Source organism: Bombus impatiens, unplaced genomic scaffold (assembly GCF_000188095.3).
Source record: "Bombus impatiens unplaced genomic scaffold, BIMP_2.2 scf_0325, whole genome shotgun sequence".
NCBI classification, from domain to species: domain Eukaryota; kingdom Metazoa; phylum Arthropoda; class Insecta; order Hymenoptera; family Apidae; genus Bombus; species Bombus impatiens.
The window spans coordinates 1-21650 of record NT_176744.1 but is presented as its reverse complement, the minus strand read 5'-3'; the positions used below and the strand labels follow the sequence as shown (position 1 = coordinate 21650).

Here is a 21650-nt window from a genome sequence, read left to right as displayed (position 1 = left end):
AATAATAATACCTTATCATATATTAGAGTTTGTTTATTACAAAAAGGTTTTCTCACACTACAGACACTGATTTCTTTAGTATATATTTTCTTAACTTAGGGATAGTTATTTTAGTTGAATATCTACGTGAAAAAATAAGTCGAATTAGATGGGATAAAATTTTTTCATACGACACTTTGTCTCTGAGAAAATCGAAATTGAAAATTTGTGAAGTATCCTATAATAATGTATAACCTATAGAAGGTTATTATACATGTGAAAATAAGTCAAAAATACAAAATTAACTTTATTCATTTAAGACTTCATGTTTAAGAAAACAAAATGTAAACACGTTTAATTACGAACTGGTCTGATAAACGCGCAGGAAAATTAGAAGATTACACAACTGGTCTGATTTGTTTGGTCTGTATCATTGTTTCTCTCGTCAGTTGGAATTATGTTACCTATAATACATACATAATGACGTAACTAGTACAGTGCGTAATTATTCTAATTATTGTTTTATTATGATAACTAATATATACCTGGGTTATTTATGTTATTCTTTAATGACAATAATTCTTCCGAGGTTACTGTAATGTAAAAAATAATAGCTTTAGATTTGATACAGACTAGCAGGACGTTATCATTGTGAATAATCATTACCTATTTCTCTAAACGATATGTTTATAAATGTTTTAGCAAAGAATTTGCAAAGAAAATGTTTTACATATTCATGTGGGACAAAATCCACTTATTTGTATCAAGTTTTAACGCTAGGAAGTCGCATAAAACAAATACGTATTTTAATATAATTTGACACATTTTAAACAACATAACTTACAAATATATTTGGCCAATATATATTTATCCGTTGCATTCTTTTCAATATCTTTAATGATGTTTTTTAAACGTCGAGCTATATTATACATTTCCATCTGGCTAATTCTGGATAATAAATTGTACTTTTCATTCCAATAATAGTCTAGCTTCCCTTGCTCACAAACATGTTGTAATTCTTTAAGCATCTAAAAACAGCAATAATTTATATGGAAACATGTAATACTTTATAAATTTTATGTGTATATTGATTCAATATGGTTTATATTACTTCAAAAAAGAAATATGCCAAAGATATTGTATTGATGCTCATATTTATTTCTGTCAGTTTGTTTAAACATGTAGTTTCTATGTAATAGCTTGCTATACTCTTCATCTTTTGTGTATTTCTGAATTTCTAAAAAATACAATGATGTCAGAAATATTATAATTATACTAAGATGAAATACTTTGTTAAGCAACCTTCAGTAAACGTATAACTTGTTTTACACGACCATATCTTGCAAGGATTTCATTTTCTTGAAGACTAAAAGCAGTTCTCCAATAAAGGGATGCCAAACTAGAATCACTATCATTACAATCAGTACGTACTGGTACTGGGATTGCAAACCAGTTTTTATTTCGACACTAAAGACAAAAAATATTTATAATACAAGTGCCTTTATATAAATAAAATACTGTGATAAATACACAAACCCTTCCAAGTTCATCAAATTTTGTAATATATCTTGGAATGATATTTATATCAAAAGGTAAGGATGGTGCTAAATCAACACATATGTCCTCAGTTTTATGTGGAATATTCACTATTAATGTGATTGCAGGCCCACTTTCACTTTTTTTAATTTTTACTATATAAGAATTATTTATTAGTAATCTGTATCTATCTTCAACCTTCTGTAGCTTGTTGAAAACTTTGTCTATAATTCCTTTAATCCAGAAACGAAATGCATTTGGATCCACGAAATTATTATATATTAATTTGTTAAGTTGTCTAGAAAACAATAATATTTCACATAAAAGTGTAATAAAATTCTTCATATACTTTATATTTAATAATTATAGTTTATTGTGTAACCTCATTTCTTTATTTGTAAGATTTTTATATGTATATGTATTACGTGCTTGCACATTATCTCCTATAATTATTTTTACAAAACCTGCTCGATCTGACAAATACTAGATAGTAGAAAGAAAATATATATCAATATAAAATTAAACATAATTTAATACCCATCTTAACTAACTAAAAACATGCTTACATTTATGTAATTATAGTTGATAGGGAGCTTTAAAGTAACGTTGAGATCAAATTCATTTGGTGCCTCTATTTTTGTACCTTTATAGAAGCTACCACAGAAAATAATTTGTTGGTACATTTTTTCAAACAGTGAATCCTCTGATTTCATATGATTTATTAGCGTTTCAATTACCTATTTATTAAATCAAATTATAACAATACATATGAATATAAATAGAAAATTTAAGTCATTATTCCGTTTTTAAATATTTGGTATAATCTCATTATGAACAATATATTTAATTATATAGTTTCTTTGCAGGAATACGTACTGGTCGTAACTGTTCGTTAACTTTCTTTACCTCCTCAATTTGTAGCGATATGAACATGTTACATATTTTGATTATTTCATCACTTTGAAGACACTTCTTCATTTCCGCGTTTTGCATCTGTATATACGAATAACAATATTTTAATATTTAATATTTTAATAAATAAAACATTCTCAATCTATGTAAGATTATAATAAAAAAGACCTTAAAGATATATTAATGTGTTTTTCTTTTTGGAAAAAGAAACAATGGAAATATATGACGCGTTTGATTTGTAATATGTAAATCCCTCCTTTTGAATATTACTGCAACAAAATCATAAATTATAAGCTTTGGAAGAAACAGTTACATGGCATAAATCGAAAGAAATCGATATTATACTATTTAAAAAATATAATTATCATACTTGTTAGGTACACACTTAATAATAAAATACATATCACTATTGAAATATGGAGCAAATTCACGAATAGCGTTCTAAACACTTATTGTTACAAACCTAATCGCTTTGAATTCAGAACCGATGAATTCACTGTCGAAGTTACTACTACGGAAGTTTAGCTTTGCTTCGCGATTTATACGCTGTTATCGGCAATGTCAATGAGATTGAAAAGCGATTCGAAGAATAGAGATATACACTCTTTTTTAATAAGACAGATATCAGTTGAAATTCATTTTTTAATAATATCGTAGTCCTTAACTGATTCGAATGTCTAGATCACTTTGCTAATTTCATATAGGATATCATTATATGTAAGATAAAATATATATGTATATGTAATTATGCACGTACTTATACCATATATTTATTTACTTCACACATTATACACTTGTATACTTATTTACGTCAAACTTAATGCAACAGTTACGTAATATGAAAACAATTTCATAGACTTTTCTGTAATATTGGAATTTGCTATTTAATTACTTGCACTAGAAAGACGTGCCACGTACGTCGAGATGTTTTTGTTCCAAAATCGCCAGCAACGTGTATACCACGTCGATGGGCATTTGTCGCAGAAATAAAAATAACGTGATTAATGCTATTATTGCCATGAGCATTTATTCATACCTGTGTGAAACTCTACATATAAGACCCTACCAACGCACTAAGGCGCTGCTTAAAAGATTGCACTCGCAGACGCGGTGACGGGTTACTTTGTCGTCTCAACGTGTATTATATCGTAGCGCAGGGCACACGCAACTGTGAGTTTATTGGTAGCGCAAGTGGTTAATATATAATAAAGTGTAATATATGTAAGACATAAAGTGGGCTAATAATTTCTTATAAATTTATATATCTGTATATACACATACATTTAATCTTTTGCGGACGAGTATCGGCAAATAGCCGCCCAAGTCTTTTTATAGTCGTTCGAATCTGTTCCGGACAGTTATCTTGAAGTGGCAGGCGTACGTCTATTTTTCTAAGCGATAATCTTATGCATATTTACGCATGGATATAGTTAACTAAACAGTAGTATTATGTTTTTGATAAAAGAAAATTATAGATCTTTAGAAATCCTCGCGTGCAACAGTTACGTAATATGAAAACAATTTCATAGACTTTTCTGTAATATTGGAATTTGCTATTTAATTACTTGCACTAGAAAGACGTGCCACGTACGTCGAGATGTTTTTGTTCCAAAATCGCCAGCAACGTGTATACCACGTCGATGGGCATTTGTCGCAGAAATAAAAATAACGTGATTAATGCTATTATTGCCATGAGCATTTATTCATACCTGTGTGAAACTCTACATATAAGACCCTACCAACGCACTAAGGCGCTGCTTAAAAGATTGCACTCGCAGACGCGGTGACGGGTTACTTTGTCGTCTCAACGTGTATTATATCGTAGCGCAGGGCACACGCAACTGTGAGTTTATTGGTAGCGCAAGTGGTTAATATATAATAAAGTGTAATATATGTAAGACATAAAGTGGGCTAATAATTTCTTATAAATTTATATATCTGTATATACACATACATTTAATCTTTTGCGGACGAGTATCGGCAAATAGCCGCCCAAGTCTTTTTATAGTCGTTCGAATCTGTTCCGGACAGTTATCTTGAAGTGGCAGGCGTACGTCTATTTTTCTAAGCGATAATCTTATGCATATTTACGCATGGATATAGTTAACTAAACAGTAGTATTATGTTTTTGATAAAAGAAAATTATAGATCTTTAGAAATCCTCGCGATGCAGGTGTCACGTAAAATAACAAAGTAAAAAAAGGAATTTAAGGTAAAAATAAAAAAGAAAACTTTATTTTTTTTTCTAACATCAATACACTTCACAATCTACTTCCGAACTCTAGGCGTGACTTTCCAAGACTGACTCTTATGATTTTACTTTCGATCGGATCCGATTATTTTCTTTTCTCATCCCTCAACATCCCCACCTTCCATGCATTTGCTAGGCGTCCGCGATCGTTGCCACGTGCTCTTTCTTCTAGAACCTTCGATGGAAGGACTGTTGGGATGTTGATGGTTCATTAGGCACTTTAGCGATATACATTGTCGTCGAGTGCTGCCACATCTTTATCTCTATCGTCAGTTCGTCGGATTTGAAGTATGCCGGTCGTGACACAGGATGATAGTCGAGACAGAACGAATTTCAATCTTTCAATGACATTGCCAGATGAATCAGAAAGCTTTTTATATATTTTTTATAATACCTTATGCACGATGCCTAAAAGTTTCAGAAAGAATATGTTCGATAGTGACAGTAGTGATGACGAACATTATTTTGAACCTGACAAGAAGAAGACGACGACAGTGCTTTAAACAGTAGAAACGAACTCTGTTCAACAATGAATCGGCTCGGACGTTTCGATATTTCTAGTAATAGTGACAGTGATGATGAACTAAATATCGATGAAAATGATACAAGTCTCGACAATGAATAACGTAAACGTTCAACGTGTATATTTTCTCAACTGCGCGCACCAATACCTCTCGTCCACAGCGATGATCGGTCGTCGAGCGACGCCGTCCGCAAAAAATTAACATTAAAGAAATAAAATGATCTTAGGCCTAATTTTTCTACAATATAGGTATTATTAAGAAGATTTATTTAAATTGTTCTTATTCTTAGCACAATTGTGAAGGATTCTTAATGAAAATAAAAAGAGTATTTATATTTATTTGTTCGATCATTTTGCGCGCTTATTCTTCCGACATAAAAAGTTAGAAATTATTATACAAAATGTATTCGAATACGACTTATTTGGATTCAGTCAGATCCAAAATCTTCATGCAAATTAACCGTAGTCTTCGCATCACGTGATTTGTTATATCACTACTTTTTTTTAATATATCATTCAATTCGTCACATATTTCGCTTACGTGTTCATCGAGCTGACTTAAAGGCGAGTTTTTATCGAAAGTTTCGATAGACTCGATTTCCAATTTAGCGAGTTTTTGGTCCCTTTGACAATCCTCGTAATTGTTACAAACATGGTAAACATTTTGTGAATGTTTCGCTATATGTTGCAAATAATCTCGAATATCTGAAAAATCCTGAAGCTCGTAATAAATCGTGCCGGAAAGATAAGCAGGCAAAGAATCTCTCAACGACGACTTTCTTGTAACCGCGGCTGCCATTTTAGTCACAAGATCCTCGTTCGGACACATGTGAGCTACATAATCAAACGTTTCGAAAGCTTCCTGTCGTACCCATGGATTTTCATCTTCCAAAAGTCGACAATTGAGCTCCGTTAATGCATTAACCGTTTTAATCCCACAGTTATCAAAGGAATCGATACTGTTTCTCAAGTAATACGACGCTACTGCCTTTACGTGTGGCGGGAGACATAACAGCGACGTTAAAACTGCTTCTAGGATCTGAAATCATTAAACATGATTATTTATGGTATCGGTTAACCATAACCATAACCATAACCATTAAAGCATAGATCGTGACTCGTTATGCGGTTCGCGTGATTTATCGATAAAATAAACTTTCGTAAGGTAATTTCATCGATGGTACGAATTACTATCGATTACGTAATAAATGAAACATGTGAAAGTATTAAATCAGTCTGGATTACGCGAATCGCAGAAAAATATAACCTTAAGTTTATATAAAACGTTACGCATAGAGTAATTTTCGAAATTTGTCTACATTGACGATTGTACAAAAAAATGTTGGAAGAGGATTTAATCTATAGCACTTGTTTTAGAGAGTGACGGAAGCCAGGCAACCGTTCCAAGCGTTCGAAGTTTCACGTTTTCTTACAAGATAAATATTCCATTGAACATTTTTCATTGAAAAATAAATAAAAAATAACGAGTTCATAATAGTTGATTGGAACCATAATTGCAACTAAATTAAAGATATAATTTTCTGTAGTATGTTTTATAACGTGGTATGTATTTCCTGTTTTGTTTCTCATTACCGTCGACCACTTATTTTTTGTTTATAAATAGGAGTCAAACGAGTTTAATAGCTCGGTGCACAACTACATAGGCGGAATTCACTGTAACGGTACTGGTCGGTGCAGGCATCGGTCCTGTTCTGTCCTTGTCTAATAACGCATGCATATCCGTACTTCACACTATATTGTACGTGTATATTGCATTGCTAGAAACGGATAGATAAAACATCCTGCATGTCACAGCCATCGAAACAATAACCAGATAGTAACAAGATAGTCGTGTCTGATAGATAGCCGACGATAGCCTCTTCAGAGGGACCAAACCCTAGTATAACAACCCTCCCAAATCAGCACTCGACACATTTTTGTTATAACACTTTGATCCGTTACTCTGTTGGATTCGTACAATAAATTTTACTATCATATCTAAAGTCCGAATTTTTACTTTATTTGTGAAACCTTGAGCGAAGTTATAACGCGAGAAGATCACCGGTTCTTATTGGACCGGACATCATGTCATGTCAAGACACGAGCTGATCGTTTAAAAGATTAATTATACAGCAAAGGAAAACGAGGAAAAATGTACATACCGAGAAGAAAGTATCGTCTTGAATTTTTTCAGGCTGCGTAGCACTCAACAGTTTCGACGTAAATTCCGATAACACATCCAGCTGTTTGCCTTCGAAAATTTCGATCGTGCTTGCGATCGAGTTCCATATTTGGGATAGAATATCGATGGTATTTTTCTCCTCCGTGTAGTTGAGTTTTCCGATAAGCGACATCAGCATCGTCTTTTAACGAGGAAAATGATTATTAAAATTTTCGTAAGATCGAGATCGAAAATTTATCAAATCCTTTTATTATGTAATTTATCCTTGAACATAAGATAACATACGATACGATTCCAATTCTGTACAGTAGGCTGTCGCTGTAATTCGACGAACGAGCGCGGTATCTCGTTTAATACGCATGCCAATCGATTCTGCAAGAACGCTTTTGTTTTCGGGGGCAAAAATCGCGCGACGGCCAGCCAGCATGGATTTTCCAGATCATCGAGCTCCGTTATAACGGTGTGCTTCATTTCCTCCGGGAGCAAATTGTACAATCTTCCAATCAAGTTCTCCAACATAACGATCTCGAGGCTGTTGCTACGTCTCATTAAAACAGCATAAACGTTCAAGAGGTATTTCACGTGACCAGCGCAAAGTTCTAAAGAACCAATACTGAAAAACAGAATGTTACGTTGAAGAAGCAGACAATGTTCAGAAAATTCTTTCGCGTTTACATCGGAGAAACAATCGGTTTTAACTTGATGAAATACAATTCCTTGTCGTCGAATTACGACCACCCAAAGTTTCTGATATTTCTTACTTTTTTAACAAAATCGAAAGATTCGCTAAAATGTTATACGTATTCGTTTTAGTAACTTTTGTTTCATATTTACGTCTCTTCTCTTTATATTATAGCTCGTACTGTTTGGTCCATGTCCTCGTTATTTTTCCACGTGTCTCGAGTTCTTTTTTTTCCAAATTCAGTAACGTAATGATCAGAGACGAGTAAACGAGTGATTTCAACAGATTCTAAATATCTTGCATGGCACGTAAGTCGAACGAATTTGCTTATTGTTCGCTATGACGATACGAGTGTATCGTTCGATGAACGAATTTAGGTTTATATTGCGTAATAATCTTGATAATCGAAGACAATTTACTATTTATAACATAGTCTTGCGTAGTTAAAAGCGCGAAATTTCCGTACGTGATCTTAATTCAACGACCAGGCATTGTAATATCATAGAATTTTCTAAATGATCGCATTTTGATTACAAGATAAACTATATCGAGAACGTATTTGGCGTAGTGTTTTACTTCAGAAGCGAAGAACGAACGACCGAAACTTAACATCAACTGTGAAAATTTATTGATCGATTTACAAACCGGCCGACGAAGCACCAAATATCCGAACTAAGCAAAGAACTCCAAAGTTGATTGCTTAATAAATGCTTCAATAAAATCAACTCTACAGCGTGAAATCCGTCTGCAGGAATTTGACTGATCAGTCCACAAATTGGTACTATCGTGGCTTCGTATATCGAGGCGGATCTCGATCTTTCTCCAATATCGTGTACGCCTGGTAATTTCACTTGACCCACGCAAATCTCCTCCTGCACTGTTTAACGGTACAAATATAAAATAATTCTCGAGATTATTAGAAAATATCAGAATTCTTTATGTGTAACGTCAGCTTTCTCTTATTCTGTAAAACCTGTTTCTCGAGGTTTATGTTAAAAGATCAAGTAAGTTAAGAAGATTTGTTTCGTTGAAAATTCTATAATGAAAAATTTGCTCGAATTTGATAGATACCAAAGGTAGGATTCGAAAATTGTAGTACTTACAGTGATTAATGTTGCTTAACGCGACATCGATGATCGATTCGGCGCCTAATGTCCATTTGCAATGTTGCTCGTATGGCATGTAAATTAATTTTTTCATGATATTAACCGTTAACAGATGGTAGCCTAAATTATCGATATTTGCCTGATTTCTATAATCGAAGAACGCCTAAAATATTTCAGGGATATCGAATAAGATACGAACTTTCTATGTTAAACTGATCTGTTAGTTAGATTTTGTCGACGAACCTGTTTAAAATCGGATGATTTGAAAACGGTATTCAAAAATGGTTCCGATCCCTTCGAGATTTGAATGTTTATTAGATCCATCAGTTTGCTATCAATTTGCGAGTTTTGTAAACACAGCGGAGAGCACCTGATCGCAAAGAACGATGTAAAAACCTTTAATCGGTCGTAAGATACAAAAATCGAGAAATCAAATAAAAAAAAAAAAAGAAATATACCTGTGCATCTTTAGCAAAAGTTCGATCACACACGGAAGAATTTCGTTATTTATGTGTGAACAATAAACTGCAAACAGTCTGTCCAAAATTTTTAACGAGTGTCCAATAACTTTTATCGTTCGTTCTTGTACCCGATCACTTGAGTCCTACGTAAAGATGATTATAGAAAAAACTTGGAAAAAGCAAATATTTTTATGGATCTATCAAGTGCAGCATTTTGTGTTTAGTTTAGATAGTCGTTTCGTTTTTAGCTTGTTCCTCAAGATATTTGTTATCTGAGACAATGGAAAAAGGCGTTATTGCGAATTATCTAAGATTGTTAAAATACACAATACACAACCACAAACAGAACGTCTGCTGACGAAAAAAAAAAAAAATATTTTAAAACTGATCAAGTAGCAAATAATTCTATACAAACAAATATCAGATACGATCTATATTGTTATGAATCAACAAATAGATAGATGTGATTAATATGACGCATCGTGTATCTATGTAAATTTTCAAACATAATCTAATCTCTGTTTTTCTCTCTTTTTAAATTCTTCGGGTGTTAAAAAACGAAGTTTTACAAATTTCGATACACGTTCAGATCGAACTTTGGTTCATTTCAACGATTTTATTATATCAACTTTGTAATAATACAAAAGTAAAATAATTTTTTCGTGTAACCGTAGAATTTTTGTCTCGAAACTTACCTGGCAAAATAGCAGCATCGAGGATACATCTTTTGTGAATTGGGTAAGCTGCAAAGTGACGTTCATAGCGTTTATTCGTTTTACGTGATGTTGATTCGTAATCGCCAATTTACCGAATATTTTCGACGTTTCCACGAACGTTTTCAAATCCAGTTCGCGCGAGATGGTAACGAACGATCCGATCGAATCGATTACTGTTTTCAATAGGAGACGCATGAATAAAAAACATCGAGTTTAATTAGAACAATGAATTGGCAAGAATTAATAATACTGAGATATGTACACATACGTGAAACGATTAAACCGTTAAGGACCAAACGTTGAAATAACATATAACAAATACGTAAATACAACATTATTGCACAATAACAGATCTGAATATCTACAAATCTAATGATCTGAAAATCGAAAAGTATGAGAGCCTGGTAACTTGAAAACTTGAAAATGGAATACTTCGTTAAAGCAACGTTGGCCATTAATGGATTAAACAGAGCAACGGTATCTTCTTTCCTCTACTTGACGTACTCGATAAAGATAAAGATGGTTCGGGTTAAAGAATCGTTAAGACGTAATAGGATCGCTCACCTTTTACCAATAGTTCCGTTTCCGATTCCGTATCCGTGTCGAAGACTATTACGTTCTCTAAAGTGGCCAGGAATAGAGTCAAGATCGTTTTCGCCTTGCGAAATAGATTCGTTAATTCCTCCGATACGTCCTCGAATAAAGTACCGTACAATTTTTTACTGTAAAGGTCGACAAGTGAAAAAAAAACATTCGTATTTACCAGCTGTTCTTATTTAGTCAAGAATAATATTATTAAACAATATTTGAACTAGGGATATTTATGCAAATTCATATTTTCACGAATGCAATTAAAGAAATGGAACGTAAGCAGAGATTTCTTTCATCTCAGATATTATTCGCTCCAAAAAATATTAATAACAAGCGTTCTACTTTGAATTTTCGCTTTTAAATTTTCTATAAAAGCATAAAAATCCACGATTCAACAACGTTGTTTAAGTTCCAGCTGGGGATAGCCATCCACGTGTTATTTAGCGATTAAGCCAGACAAATTTACCGAATGTTCATCTGGGGAAATTGTAAAGTACAAATTAAATAATAATAAAAAAAAAACTTAAGTTATTGATATAACAGCGTTAGAAAAAAGGGAAGATAATCGAGAATGTCTCTGACCATTCGCCTCACCTTGCTCTACAATGTTCGAATATTAGTTTAATCGTAAGAGGCACGTTCTCCACTATGCATTTAAAAGCAGTGGCAGATGTTTTACAGAGTTTCGAAACGCGTTCCATAGAATTCTCCCACACACTTAGTAATTCGCGACACACGACCAATTGTCGTTTCGTATCTTCCACCGTGTGTCCATCCGCGTTCGTATTCATCGTTTCGCCAATTTTCTTCAGAGCCTTCAAACAAGAAGAAACTTCAAAAGATACAACGATTGGTCGAACCAAATATCCATCGAGGTTCGCATCTCTTGAGATTCTTAATTAATTCTGCCGCGTTCTTTGAACTATTCTTGCTAGAATTTATGCTAGAATTTATCTTTAAAACGTTTCTTAAATCTGGAGAGATTGCAAGATAATCATCATCGATATGCATAATTTTGAATTTCGATTTTATGCTAAGAACTTTCTTCGATCGTTGAAACGTTCTTATCGAGATACGTAAATTCGAAGACCGCAACAGAATTAATATCAATTTTTAAGGTAATATTATTCACTTTACCTCGGATAAAAGATAATAGGCGAAAGGAAGTATTTCGTTGAAAATTTTCTCAGCGAGCAAATTATCCGAACACGAGGACAAAGATCGTTGTAGAGCCTGTTGCAACAACTCCGTGTCGTATCTCTCGGTCAGGTTCTCCAAAGCGTCGTGATCATAGTTACGTCAAGGATAATTAGTAGAAGTAAATGGTTTTGCATCATCAGAATGTGAATAGTAACGTGAGAATATAACATTGTTCGAAAGGATATTTTTAAATTGGACGAATAATCCTCGGTACTTTTGTCATTATCCGAAAACGAATCCTCCAATAAAGCGGTAAAAGAAGTCTCGCTTGCCATTTTCTTGAAATATACAAATTCTATGTTCGATTCTGATGTTGAGCTTCGATACCTGCGTGAAAAATCATGTTTCTAATATATAGGAGCATTGCGCGCGTTATAATACATATAATTTCGTTATTAACAATCGACTGAGAATAAACAATAACGATTATTCGTGGAATAATTCGAATGATCGAAATCATTCTACTTTTTATACGAAAGTAATCATCTCCTTTTTTTTCTGATTAATTGCCGCTGTTAAAGCAGCCGTTTCCCTTTCATTTGCGTTCGACTTGCCAAAAGATTAAAAGATAACATTTCTCTGGATATAGGTAAATCGTGTCTTGACTGTACAAGGCGATGGTTGGCGAAATAATTTATAATTCCGTTTCTCGTGTCGCGGGCAAATCAAGCGTCCATCAATCGCGGTGAGACGGCTCGATCGTGAAACGGGGCCTCGAAAATTTCTTGGCAAGCCTCGCAAGTCGAACTTTCCAGTTCCGATCGAGCACGATAGGCAGTCGTTTCTCCAGAAACCGGAACAGGGATGGACAAACTCGATTCGTAGAATCGTAAAAACCGAATCTTTTTACCAAAAAGAACCGCATGGTCGAAACATTTTTCGCATAGGACGATATTTAACACGGTTCTGGTAAAATTACGTTCGTAATTTAAATTACGTAATTAATCGTAAAGCAAGCGAAATTATATTCGTCAAGGCCGATTATTGGGCTTCCTTATGATAACGAGACATCGAGGGAGAAAGTAAACTAAGCCAAACGCATTCGTTTCGAATGCGCGAGTTCGTGGCATTAATTTATTTCGATAAGCTGTATTAATCGTGCAACGATGGGGAAGTACGTTATTTGCAAATCAGATCAAGATATCACGATGTAACCAATCGTTGCATCGAATATTTCTTATATCTTTCTTCGTTATATCGAATATGCTTCTAGTCTGAATGTCTCAAACGTATCGTAATATCGATAACTGGACGTAACAATGTTGGCATTTAACGAATAGAAAGCTCGGTATCTATAATCAGAAACTAAACTAAACTACAATAAGTAGATTATCATGATATACACTGTGAATTTTCAAATGTTTTATACTGAAAATCTTTCACCATATGATCGACGGTCGTCTGTTCCGTGGTAATCGTTATATTTGTTCATTGCTCTTATTAAAAGTAAATTCACTTCTTAAAATTACGACGTCTTTCTATATTTCTTATTTCGTAAGTTCTCTTTCGTCCGCCGATATCGACAGCTGGATCTATAGGAACAATAACCACGTGAAAATTAAGCAACCGTCGTACAATTATAATTAAAATAACAATTGCGGTAACTTTATTAAGTATTTATTAGGACGAAGAATCGGAAATGAAAATAAAGACAGATTCCAATGGACGAGTTATCCATCGGTGTTGCCCATCCCTGGCCTCAACACGTCGAAGTCGCCGATAAGAGGGGCAATTAGGGTTGCAAGCGCTAATGGCTGGGCTCTCTTAATTTTCGGCGATTCGACGTGGCCGAGTTCCACGGCGAAAGTTTCTCGTTTAAATCCTCACCCGGTGAAGGTTCCGGTGAAGTGTGATTTCGCGATGGGGCGAGGAAGAAAGAGACGAACGAGAGGAAAACGAATTCGAATGATCGCCGATGCCATGGTAACATCGGACAACAAGCTGTCAGATGATAGGTAAAGTTTTGATCAATAATACCTGGTGACTGCTGGTTGAAATTCAAGTTCGCTGCTCGTATGACACGTTCCAGTAAGATCCAGCCTTTCGATGGAACTCGAACACGATCGCAATAACTTCGACGAACAATATCGAGTCGCTGGCTCTCCTTCGGTAGAGGGAGACGCGTGCTCGATTTGATGCAACAGTCCGAAGAAACCTAGCATATAAAATTCACATATTTCAGCAGAAAGAACTTTAGCGTGAAAGCATTTCTAGAACGTAGCGACGTTTCACGCGCGCCTTAATTCACTCGCATTATCAGAAAATAATTTCAAAGGCATTTCGGTGTAAGAGATAAAAGTGATGCCTCGTACGATCACAGTTATTCTTCTCTGTGAAATTCATGGTATTACAATTAGAATTCGTGGTATCGTTTTAAGAGACAATTTTATAAAAATCTTTTACATTTATTGACACACTTGATGTTTCATATGGTCGATTATAAAGAGAACACGCAAAGTAGCGGTAAATTAACGATATATTAAAAGATGGTTCAAATAGAAAAAGACGAATGGTTCCAAAGGGGGACGTTATTTGGTGGAAATTAATTTTTCTGCAGATAGCCGAGCAGAGATCGTACGAAAATGACGCGAGTTTTTTTTTTTAATGGAATTGTATATTTTTAAATGCAGTAATCGATTCGTCTTGACATTGCCTACAAAACGGTACCTGTTTATGTCGAAAAATCGTTAGTTTGGAAGATATTTTGATCTGAATATGGCAAAATGATATTAAATAGTAAGTACACTTGCCTGTAACTTTCCTGAAATTACAGTGGGTATATTTCTTACAATGCTATAGTAGATAGACGAGAGAACGTCAATCGATATCGTTACAAATGTTATTTTGTTAAATGTTCAGAGGCACCTTGATTGTCAATGTGTAAGTCACTTTGCGATACTTAATGAGATTAAAACATCTTCTAAACCAATGATTTTTCGGCATAAATAGGTCAACACTTTTTTGTAGGAAATACCAAGACGGATCGATTATCGTATTTAAAACCGTATGACTCCGTTTAGAGAAACGTACGTCAATTTCGTATGACCCGACCATCTACAGAGAAGCTAATTACAGCAAATTACGTCCTCCTCAAAGCCATTCGTTTCTTGTATGAAGCATTTTTTTTTTCACGGTGAATAATTTACTAGTAATTTGCACGTTCTGTTTATAATCGGGCATCCTGTATATTTATTTCTGGAACGAATTTCACGCGTTAAATGCTATTTAAATGCAAGAAAACTGACAGGGTTTCGTGTAGGAAAATTTTCCCGATTCTTAACCCTTTGACGGTGAAAGGTGAAAGAAAAGAGCGAGGCTACGGTGCTGTGAATTTCACGTCATCAGTGTCATTATACGTGATATCAATCCTCGGTTAACGAAACAACGTGAATCATTCGCACCCCCTAAAGGAGATTTCGCTCGCGAATTTTCTCGAAACGAACTTCTACTTTTTCTGAAAAATTCCTTCGAAACGTTTGTTACAAAGATCGATCGTATAACACAATAGGAATTTCAGCAAGTGTTCCAGAATTTTGTAGACCTTTCGAAAGTTTACAGCAGGTGAAGAACCTGGCGTGGAGAAGCCAGCTTCTCTACGATCATTCATTTCCCAGAAATAATTGAAAGGAGTGCAAAAAGCTTTGACGATAAGGAAATAATTATTTTCTAAATTGTCTATCGTCAATTAATCGTTTCGTTACACACCATCGAATGGTTAACGGAGAACGTGAAATACAAGTTTCTGAACGCTTATCTTGGAAGAAACGTTGTTCGATATTTTGAGATTCGAATTATGGGAAAGGTGCTTCGTAAAGAATATTGGAAGAGATATAAATCTAGTCAGAGTGTTTTTATTGTTAAATTGTGTATTATTCTAAAAATAGTCTATGATTAGTTAAAAAAAAATTCCTGTAATTTAATTAGAAAGGGCCGTATATAGTTAAACATTTGTTCATGTTCGTGTTATGAAAAATCAGCAAATGTTTACGCGATGTATATGTAATATCCGGATAATTCTTATTACTCGTATTGCACACAATATTGAACATACTATTTATATTATTAAGCGATTGAGACAACAGAATTTAAGCACGTACAGTCACACGCTTACAATTAGTTTAAATTTTAACTACAAGTCGTAAAGTCGCGAGTCGTAAACGATATCGAACAATCGTATTTGAATCAAGTTTGAATTATATTGTTTGATTCTAAGATATTAAATCGTATTTCTCATCGACAAAAATTTAATTAAAACGACCACCTATTTGGTATTTTTTTATTTACGAAATACGTTGATATATTTATTATCGTTACCATTATTCACGAGATAAGCGTTTCAGTGGGGAAAAAGATACGATGTAAAGAAAGGATATACACCGTGCTTTCCACCTTTCAAATAAAGTTATCCAATTATTTTTAATTCTACGAAAAAGAACAAAGACGCCAAGACGGCAAAAAGATTTAGCTTTTCTCAAGTATTTCAAAATGAATGGGTAGGACGTTTTGTCCAACGACCAGCCAAGGCAGCAAAGATATCAATTAAACGCAAACGTCTCTAAACCTTCTCCCCCTCCCCCCTCCCCAAAAGAACTTCTAAACTCTCAAAATCGAGTATTTCTCTGAAACAAAATAAAACAAATAATTGAAAAAGCGCAACCATCGCTATCGTCGGGGTGTTGAGCGTCTCGCGTTACGCCACTGATCGAGAATCAGAGGGCAATGCATGTCGAGTTAGCGTACGCGAGCGAGTTCGACCACCCTAACATTCCTCCCTAACACAGTGTGGCTGTGATTAAAGTATAGGTGTGGTAGTGTCGGGCGTCGTTCGAATTAAACGGAGCAATACATCGTTCAACCACCCCTTCACTGGCAAGCGGGTGGAAACGACAACGTGTTAGTGACTCTGTGGGTGTACACGGGCACCGATTGCTGGTGGTAGGCAGGTAACACGAAGGTAAATCGGTGAAATGGCAGTGGTGGTGAACGATCGTGTCAGAGGGCAATGGATGAAGTTAGTCAGTCGGCGTTTGCTCGCGCCGCCACCACGATGGAAGTTCATCCATCGCGCTTACGTTTCGATCTTTCGTATGAATCGTAAATGGGTCGAGTGAGTAGCGATTTACTAACCGATTTATTATGCTTCGAATGTATGTTTTAAAATTATCGATAACGTTGATAATATTTAATACGATTGCTTCGTCGATTATTTTTTTTTTTTTTTGTTTGGTATATGGTAGAAAGCTAATGTAAAGTTATCGTAGAATGTAGCCTCAGAGGCGATTGCCAGCATCGGAATGTCAGGATCCGAAAAACCGATCAGACCGATCAGACAATTGTCCTTGCAACCACCTGCGCTTCGTCGTCAACAAATTAGACGACAAAGATCCGCGGAGGATGACAAATCGTTGGAAATCTGCGCGAGTCCCTTCGCACGTGGCAAGCGTGGAACGAGCGGTAAATCCGGCTCTGAGAGACCTAAGGTATCCTCGATTTCTTTGACGATATTTCTTGTTATTTGTTATTTTTATATTTGACATATTGTATTTATTATATTTTTTATACTGTACGACTGGTACCGTTAAATTGTAGATGAGCACCAGACCGTGAACTTTTATACAAATGTATATTTTTATGGATACGACTAAAGAAATATGAATACTCACATAGAAATTTGTTTTACCTATTAGAGATTACAAAGTATATTTTATTTTGGATGTAAAAGAATACTTTGGATATAAGAGAATATTTGGATACTAAAGAAATATAAATACTCACATAGAAATTTGTTCTACCTATTAGAAATTACAAAGTGTACTTTACTTTGGATGTAAAAGAATACTTTGGATGTAAAAGAATACTTTGGATATAAGAGAATATTTGGATACTAAAGAAATATGAATACTCACATAGAAATTTGTTTTACCTATTAGATATTATAAAGTATACTTTACTTGGAATATCTCTATTCTATATATTACACGCATGTATAATTTGCATAATTTGGATATTTTTATACGTTCTACAAAATTGAGCATTCTTTCGTCTTTACATTTTCCATAGGTACATAAATACCCGTAGTCCCAGTGACTATATATTGAATTAGATTTGAGTGGAATTATTTAACTTTGGAGTAGACGCGATATTAATTTATACTTGAAATTCTAACAAACATCATTGATGGTCTATACGTCTTTTTAAAATACAAAGTTATAAATTAAAACGATGCATTTCGATATCAGGTAACTCGGTTCAAACCGTCGTAGATCGTCTACGACCCAATGATACTAACTGAGAATTAATTCTATGATAGTGGCCAACGAATTTCAGGTTCGCGTTGCCTGGAAGGAAAACCGCCAAAAGAATGACGAAGAACTTGGGCAAGTTGAAGTGGTGGCTCGTCAAATTCCTGGACGATCCAAATCGACCACCCGAAGGTCAAGGGATTTCGCGGGAATGGACAAACCAACGATCCTTTATTCGAGATTAGAACTGGCCGAGAGGCTGAGGCTTGCTTGGAAAAATCGCGAGAAGAATAAAGCCAACATTAACATTTTTCTTGCCCGTGAAACCGTGGATGAAAGATGCGAGTCTGAAATGTCCAATCATACTACGACCACTGTCCCATCATCTCCTATACGAGAAAACAACGAGGCTAAAATCGAAATACCTCTTAACGACTTTAAAATGCTGGACGAGAAAGAAGAAAAAGAAGAGGAGGAGCTTATTACTAACAAATTAACGAGACTTTTATCAGAGAACAACGATACGATTACTTCGAGGAAAAGCGACAGAGAATTGTCGCTTCTGTCTCTACAATCCTCCACTGAAACGAAGCAGGTTCTACAAGAAAGCAAGGTCTCTGTAAATATGAAGAATATGGAACGAGAAGAGGCTGACGTAGAAAAGGAACAATTGAACGAGGTATAATTGGATATTATCGTAGATCTAGGTTTTGTAAAGCTGATAGACAAAAAATATTATTCATATACTAATACGATACAAGTGGATTATCTTGTTTCAAGCAATTATTCCCTCGTTTTTTCCTCTATTGGGATTATTTTCTATTTCAAGGAAACATCGAGGGACTCGAACATCGACGATACCAATACGAAGAGAAAGTCGTCGGCAAGCATCGACTGTTCGCATTATCGCGTTGCAAACACAACGTTGCCGTCGATCAAAATCGAAAACTCGACCCTGGCAGTTACGAAAGCGTCGAAGGAGGATTTTTCATCGGCGAAACAAAAGCGTGCGAGCTTTCATAGCGGTACCAACCGAGCCTTCCTCGACCCAATTAGATCGTCAACGGAGTTCAGATGGAATTCTATGTCGGATAAAAACGTACCGCACAAATCGTCGATCGATGATCGTACCGCTACGGAGAAAGATACTTCAGCCGGAGCGATCGTACAGAGCAAAGAGAACGTTACGAACAAAAGGGGCGCGTCGGAGGAAAACCTGATCGAGTTTCGCTGTGATTTGGTCAGCGAGAAGAACGTAACGCCAAAGATGGCTGCAAATAGTAAATTGATTCGCGTAAGTGAGAAAAACGCGCGGGTTAAAGCGACGATCGAAAGCAGAGACGCTTCGGTAGACGATAAGACAACGACGATCCAGAGAACAAACGAGGCGGATCGATTTAATTTGATTAAAAAGACTCCATCGACTAGCACCGTAACCGAGGACAAAGATAGTTCTACGATCGACAAAGCTACGTTTTCGAGAAATTCGTCGGAAGTGAGATGCAGCTCGGTGAACGAGAGGAATCCACCTTCGAGGAAGACGATGGAAAGCCAGAAGATCGATGGAAAATCGAGAAGGACCTGTTCTGCGCCTCCGCAGCGACGTTTCGAATCAACTTCGGGGAATAATCGCGTTCAGATTAACATAGTGATTGATTCATCGGGGAAGAACAAGAATCAGGGCGAGCAAGATATGGAGTGTAAAGATAACGCGATAGAAAAAATAGATACGACTTTGACGAAGGTATATTTTATTTTTTTTCTCAAATACACAGCTTTTCCTAAGCGACACGCCGTAGTACTTTCCACGAAACGTGACATCATTGCGATAAAAGAGAGGCAAAACGGAGGTGATAAAAATTAGAAAAACATTTTATCTTCATCATGAAAACCATTCCATTTGCGAAATTTTTGTAATATTTCTTCTATCTTACGTGGATGCGATCGTTCAAGATACTTGATTTATTATTACGTATCTTGTTCGATGCTTTCGAAGTTTCTTTCTTATACGATTAATACGAATTAACACGTTAGATATCGTCAAATCGAGCGGTGAGATCGGCGCCATCGAAGAGGCGATCCAGAAGCGCGAAAAGACGATTCTGGGGAGGAAGCAACTCGAAACACGAAGAAGATGGAAAATCACGGAATAAATCGGCTGGCCGTGTAAGGAATTCGATCGACTCCAGAACGATGGACATCGTTACAATGGTATCCCTTGTTAGCTCTGCAGACAGCGATAGCGATACCGAGAATTCACCCAGAGACGATAAGTTGATCGACGAGCTACGCAGCAAACTACCTACTACATCAATTATTAAAACTTCGATTAATTCGGCTTTGAGTAGCACAGGCAAATCTATCAAATCAGGTAGATAGCGAACATTGAACGCTTTTTAGTTAAAAAAAAAAAAAATGGTTTGCTCGAAATTAATTGATCACTCGAGGCTACTTGTCTCGCTGTGGACAATTTCATAAGTTGAGTTTATCTTCTAGTTCAGAATTTTATTTCTTCGGTAGCTGCTTTGCCGTAGATCACTCGTAGACTTTGTAGAAATGCACACACGCATATATAAGAAGCCTGTCTTATCTTTTAACGGATCTTTTTAATTTTAAAATCATCTCTTCCAGTTTTTAGATAGTTAGAGCTTTGCATTTTAATTTACTGACAAATGTTATCTTCCTTATGGTAGAAGATTTACGACAAGAGTGTATCAAGATATCTTTGATCCTAATATCATTGGCAACAAAATATCTTTGATTTCAATGTCATCGCTGGATTATAAATTTTTAATGGATTTATGGGAAATTTAAAATTGTAAAAATACATAGAATGCGCGTAGCACGCGAAAATATACAAAGTAGAGGTTTACAATGCTTGGTATACGAAAGAAATTTCTGCTTGTAAATTCGCAATCCAGTTATCAGTAACGATATCAAAAGATCTTGTAGAAAGACGAAAAAGACATTTTCTTTTGTCACTTCGTTATTCCGCAACATTTTATACATAACTCGTATATCATATATATATATATATAGAATATAATATAGAACGATATATATATATATGTAATATCGTGATATACTGTGTGTTTACAAAGGAATGGATGATAGAAAAGGCGATTGGTGTTCAACCTGAGCTATTCTCGCCAAACGTACAGAAAGCAGCACAACTAGATGATTAGAATACGACTCGACTCTCCCAAAACGCAATCAACATTCTCTCGGCAACGCCACTCGCAAGCTCTGCTTCTCCGCTCGCACGCTGC

The 21650-nt window shown here is 35.3% G+C and overlaps 3 protein-coding genes across 10 annotated transcripts; 1 reads left to right on the top strand and 2 right to left on the bottom strand.

Annotated features, from left to right (window-relative positions):
* Positions 1 to 289: 289 nt before the first annotated feature.
* LOC100743943 lies at positions 290 to 4155 on the bottom strand. Of its 6 annotated transcripts, none has more exons than XM_033320701.1 (11): positions 4137 to 4155; positions 2596 to 2696; positions 2392 to 2508; positions 2082 to 2252; positions 1898 to 1998; positions 1516 to 1813; positions 1282 to 1446; positions 1091 to 1216; positions 824 to 1007; positions 525 to 572; positions 290 to 443 (listed from the first exon to the last, which is right to left on the bottom strand). In XM_033320701.1, exons 3-11 carry the CDS (start codon positions 2506 to 2508, stop codon positions 370 to 372), a joined length of 1284 nt encoding a protein of 427 aa, XP_033176592.1. In that variant the 5' UTR covers positions 2596 to 2696; positions 4137 to 4155; the 3' UTR covers positions 290 to 369. The 6 variants fall into 6 exon arrangements, with proteins under 6 accessions (XP_033176592.1, XP_033176591.1, XP_033176590.1 ...); XM_033320700.1 differs by lacking the exon at positions 4137 to 4155 and adding an exon at positions 3494 to 3697; XM_033320699.1 differs by lacking the exon at positions 4137 to 4155 and adding an exon at positions 3346 to 3447.
* A 1174-nt stretch (positions 4156 to 5329) lies between these two features.
* Positions 5330 to 14289, bottom strand: LOC100743344 (uncharacterized protein C1orf112 homolog). Of its 3 annotated transcripts, XM_003489466.4 has the most exons (13): positions 14117 to 14289; positions 12325 to 12466; positions 12077 to 12223; positions 11534 to 11754; positions 10913 to 11070; positions 10328 to 10521; positions 9630 to 9775; positions 9415 to 9541; positions 9169 to 9334; positions 8711 to 8942; positions 7669 to 7996; positions 7364 to 7564; positions 5330 to 6240 (listed from the first exon to the last, which is right to left on the bottom strand). In XM_003489466.4, exons 2-13 carry the CDS (start codon positions 12412 to 12414, stop codon positions 5620 to 5622), a joined length of 2631 nt encoding a protein of 876 aa, XP_003489514.3. In that variant the 5' UTR covers positions 12415 to 12466; positions 14117 to 14289; the 3' UTR covers positions 5330 to 5619. The 3 variants fall into 3 exon arrangements, with proteins under 3 accessions (XP_003489514.3, XP_033176587.1, XP_033176588.1); XM_033320696.1 differs by lacking the exons at positions 12325 to 12466; positions 14117 to 14289 and having other exon boundaries at positions 11534 to 11771; positions 12077 to 12142; XM_033320697.1 differs by lacking the exons at positions 9169 to 9334; positions 9415 to 9541; positions 9630 to 9775 and having other exon boundaries at positions 8711 to 8937.
* Positions 14290 to 16543: 2254 nt separating this feature from the next.
* On the top strand, positions 16544 to 21429 carry LOC100743705. The gene is made up of 5 exons (XM_033320694.1): positions 16544 to 17246; positions 17401 to 17619; positions 18467 to 19060; positions 19211 to 20125; positions 20416 to 21429. Exons 1-5 carry the CDS (start codon positions 17238 to 17240, stop codon positions 20758 to 20760), a joined length of 2082 nt encoding a protein of 693 aa, XP_033176585.1. The 5' UTR covers positions 16544 to 17237; the 3' UTR covers positions 20761 to 21429.
* Positions 21430 to 21650: the final 221 nt, after the last annotated feature.

Excerpts from the sequence above, each read along its gene's own strand:
- LOC100743943 (XM_024367638.2), bottom strand. The coding sequence starts at position 3,453 with ATGCTCATGGCAATAATAGCATTAATCACGTTATTTTTATTTCTGCGA. Across the intron at positions 573-823 it reads TATATTGGCCAAATATATTT|TAACCTCGGAAGAATTATTG; the intron begins GTAAGTTATGTT and ends TTTACATTACAG. Across the intron at positions 444-524 it reads GAATAACATAAATAACCCAG|GTAACATAATTCCAACTGAC; the intron begins GTATATATTAGT and ends TATGTATTATAG.
- LOC100743344 (XM_003489466.4), bottom strand. The coding sequence starts at position 12,414 with ATGGCAAGCGAGACTTCTTTTACCGCTTTATTGGAGGATTCGTTTTCG. Across the intron at positions 8,943-9,168 it reads GTTAAGCAACATTAATCACT|TGCAGGAGGAGATTTGCGTG; the intron begins GTAAGTACTACA and ends ACCGTTAAACAG. Across the intron at positions 7,565-7,668 it reads TACAGAATTGGAATCGTATC|ACGATGCTGATGTCGCTTAT; the intron begins GTATGTTATCTT and ends CCTCGTTAAAAG.
- LOC100743705 (XM_033320694.1), top strand. Across the intron at positions 17,620-18,466 it reads CCGGCTCTGAGAGACCTAAG|GTTCGCGTTGCCTGGAAGGA; the intron begins GTATCCTCGATT and ends AACGAATTTCAG. Across the intron at positions 19,061-19,210 it reads AAAAGGAACAATTGAACGAG|GAAACATCGAGGGACTCGAA; the intron begins GTATAATTGGAT and ends TTCTATTTCAAG.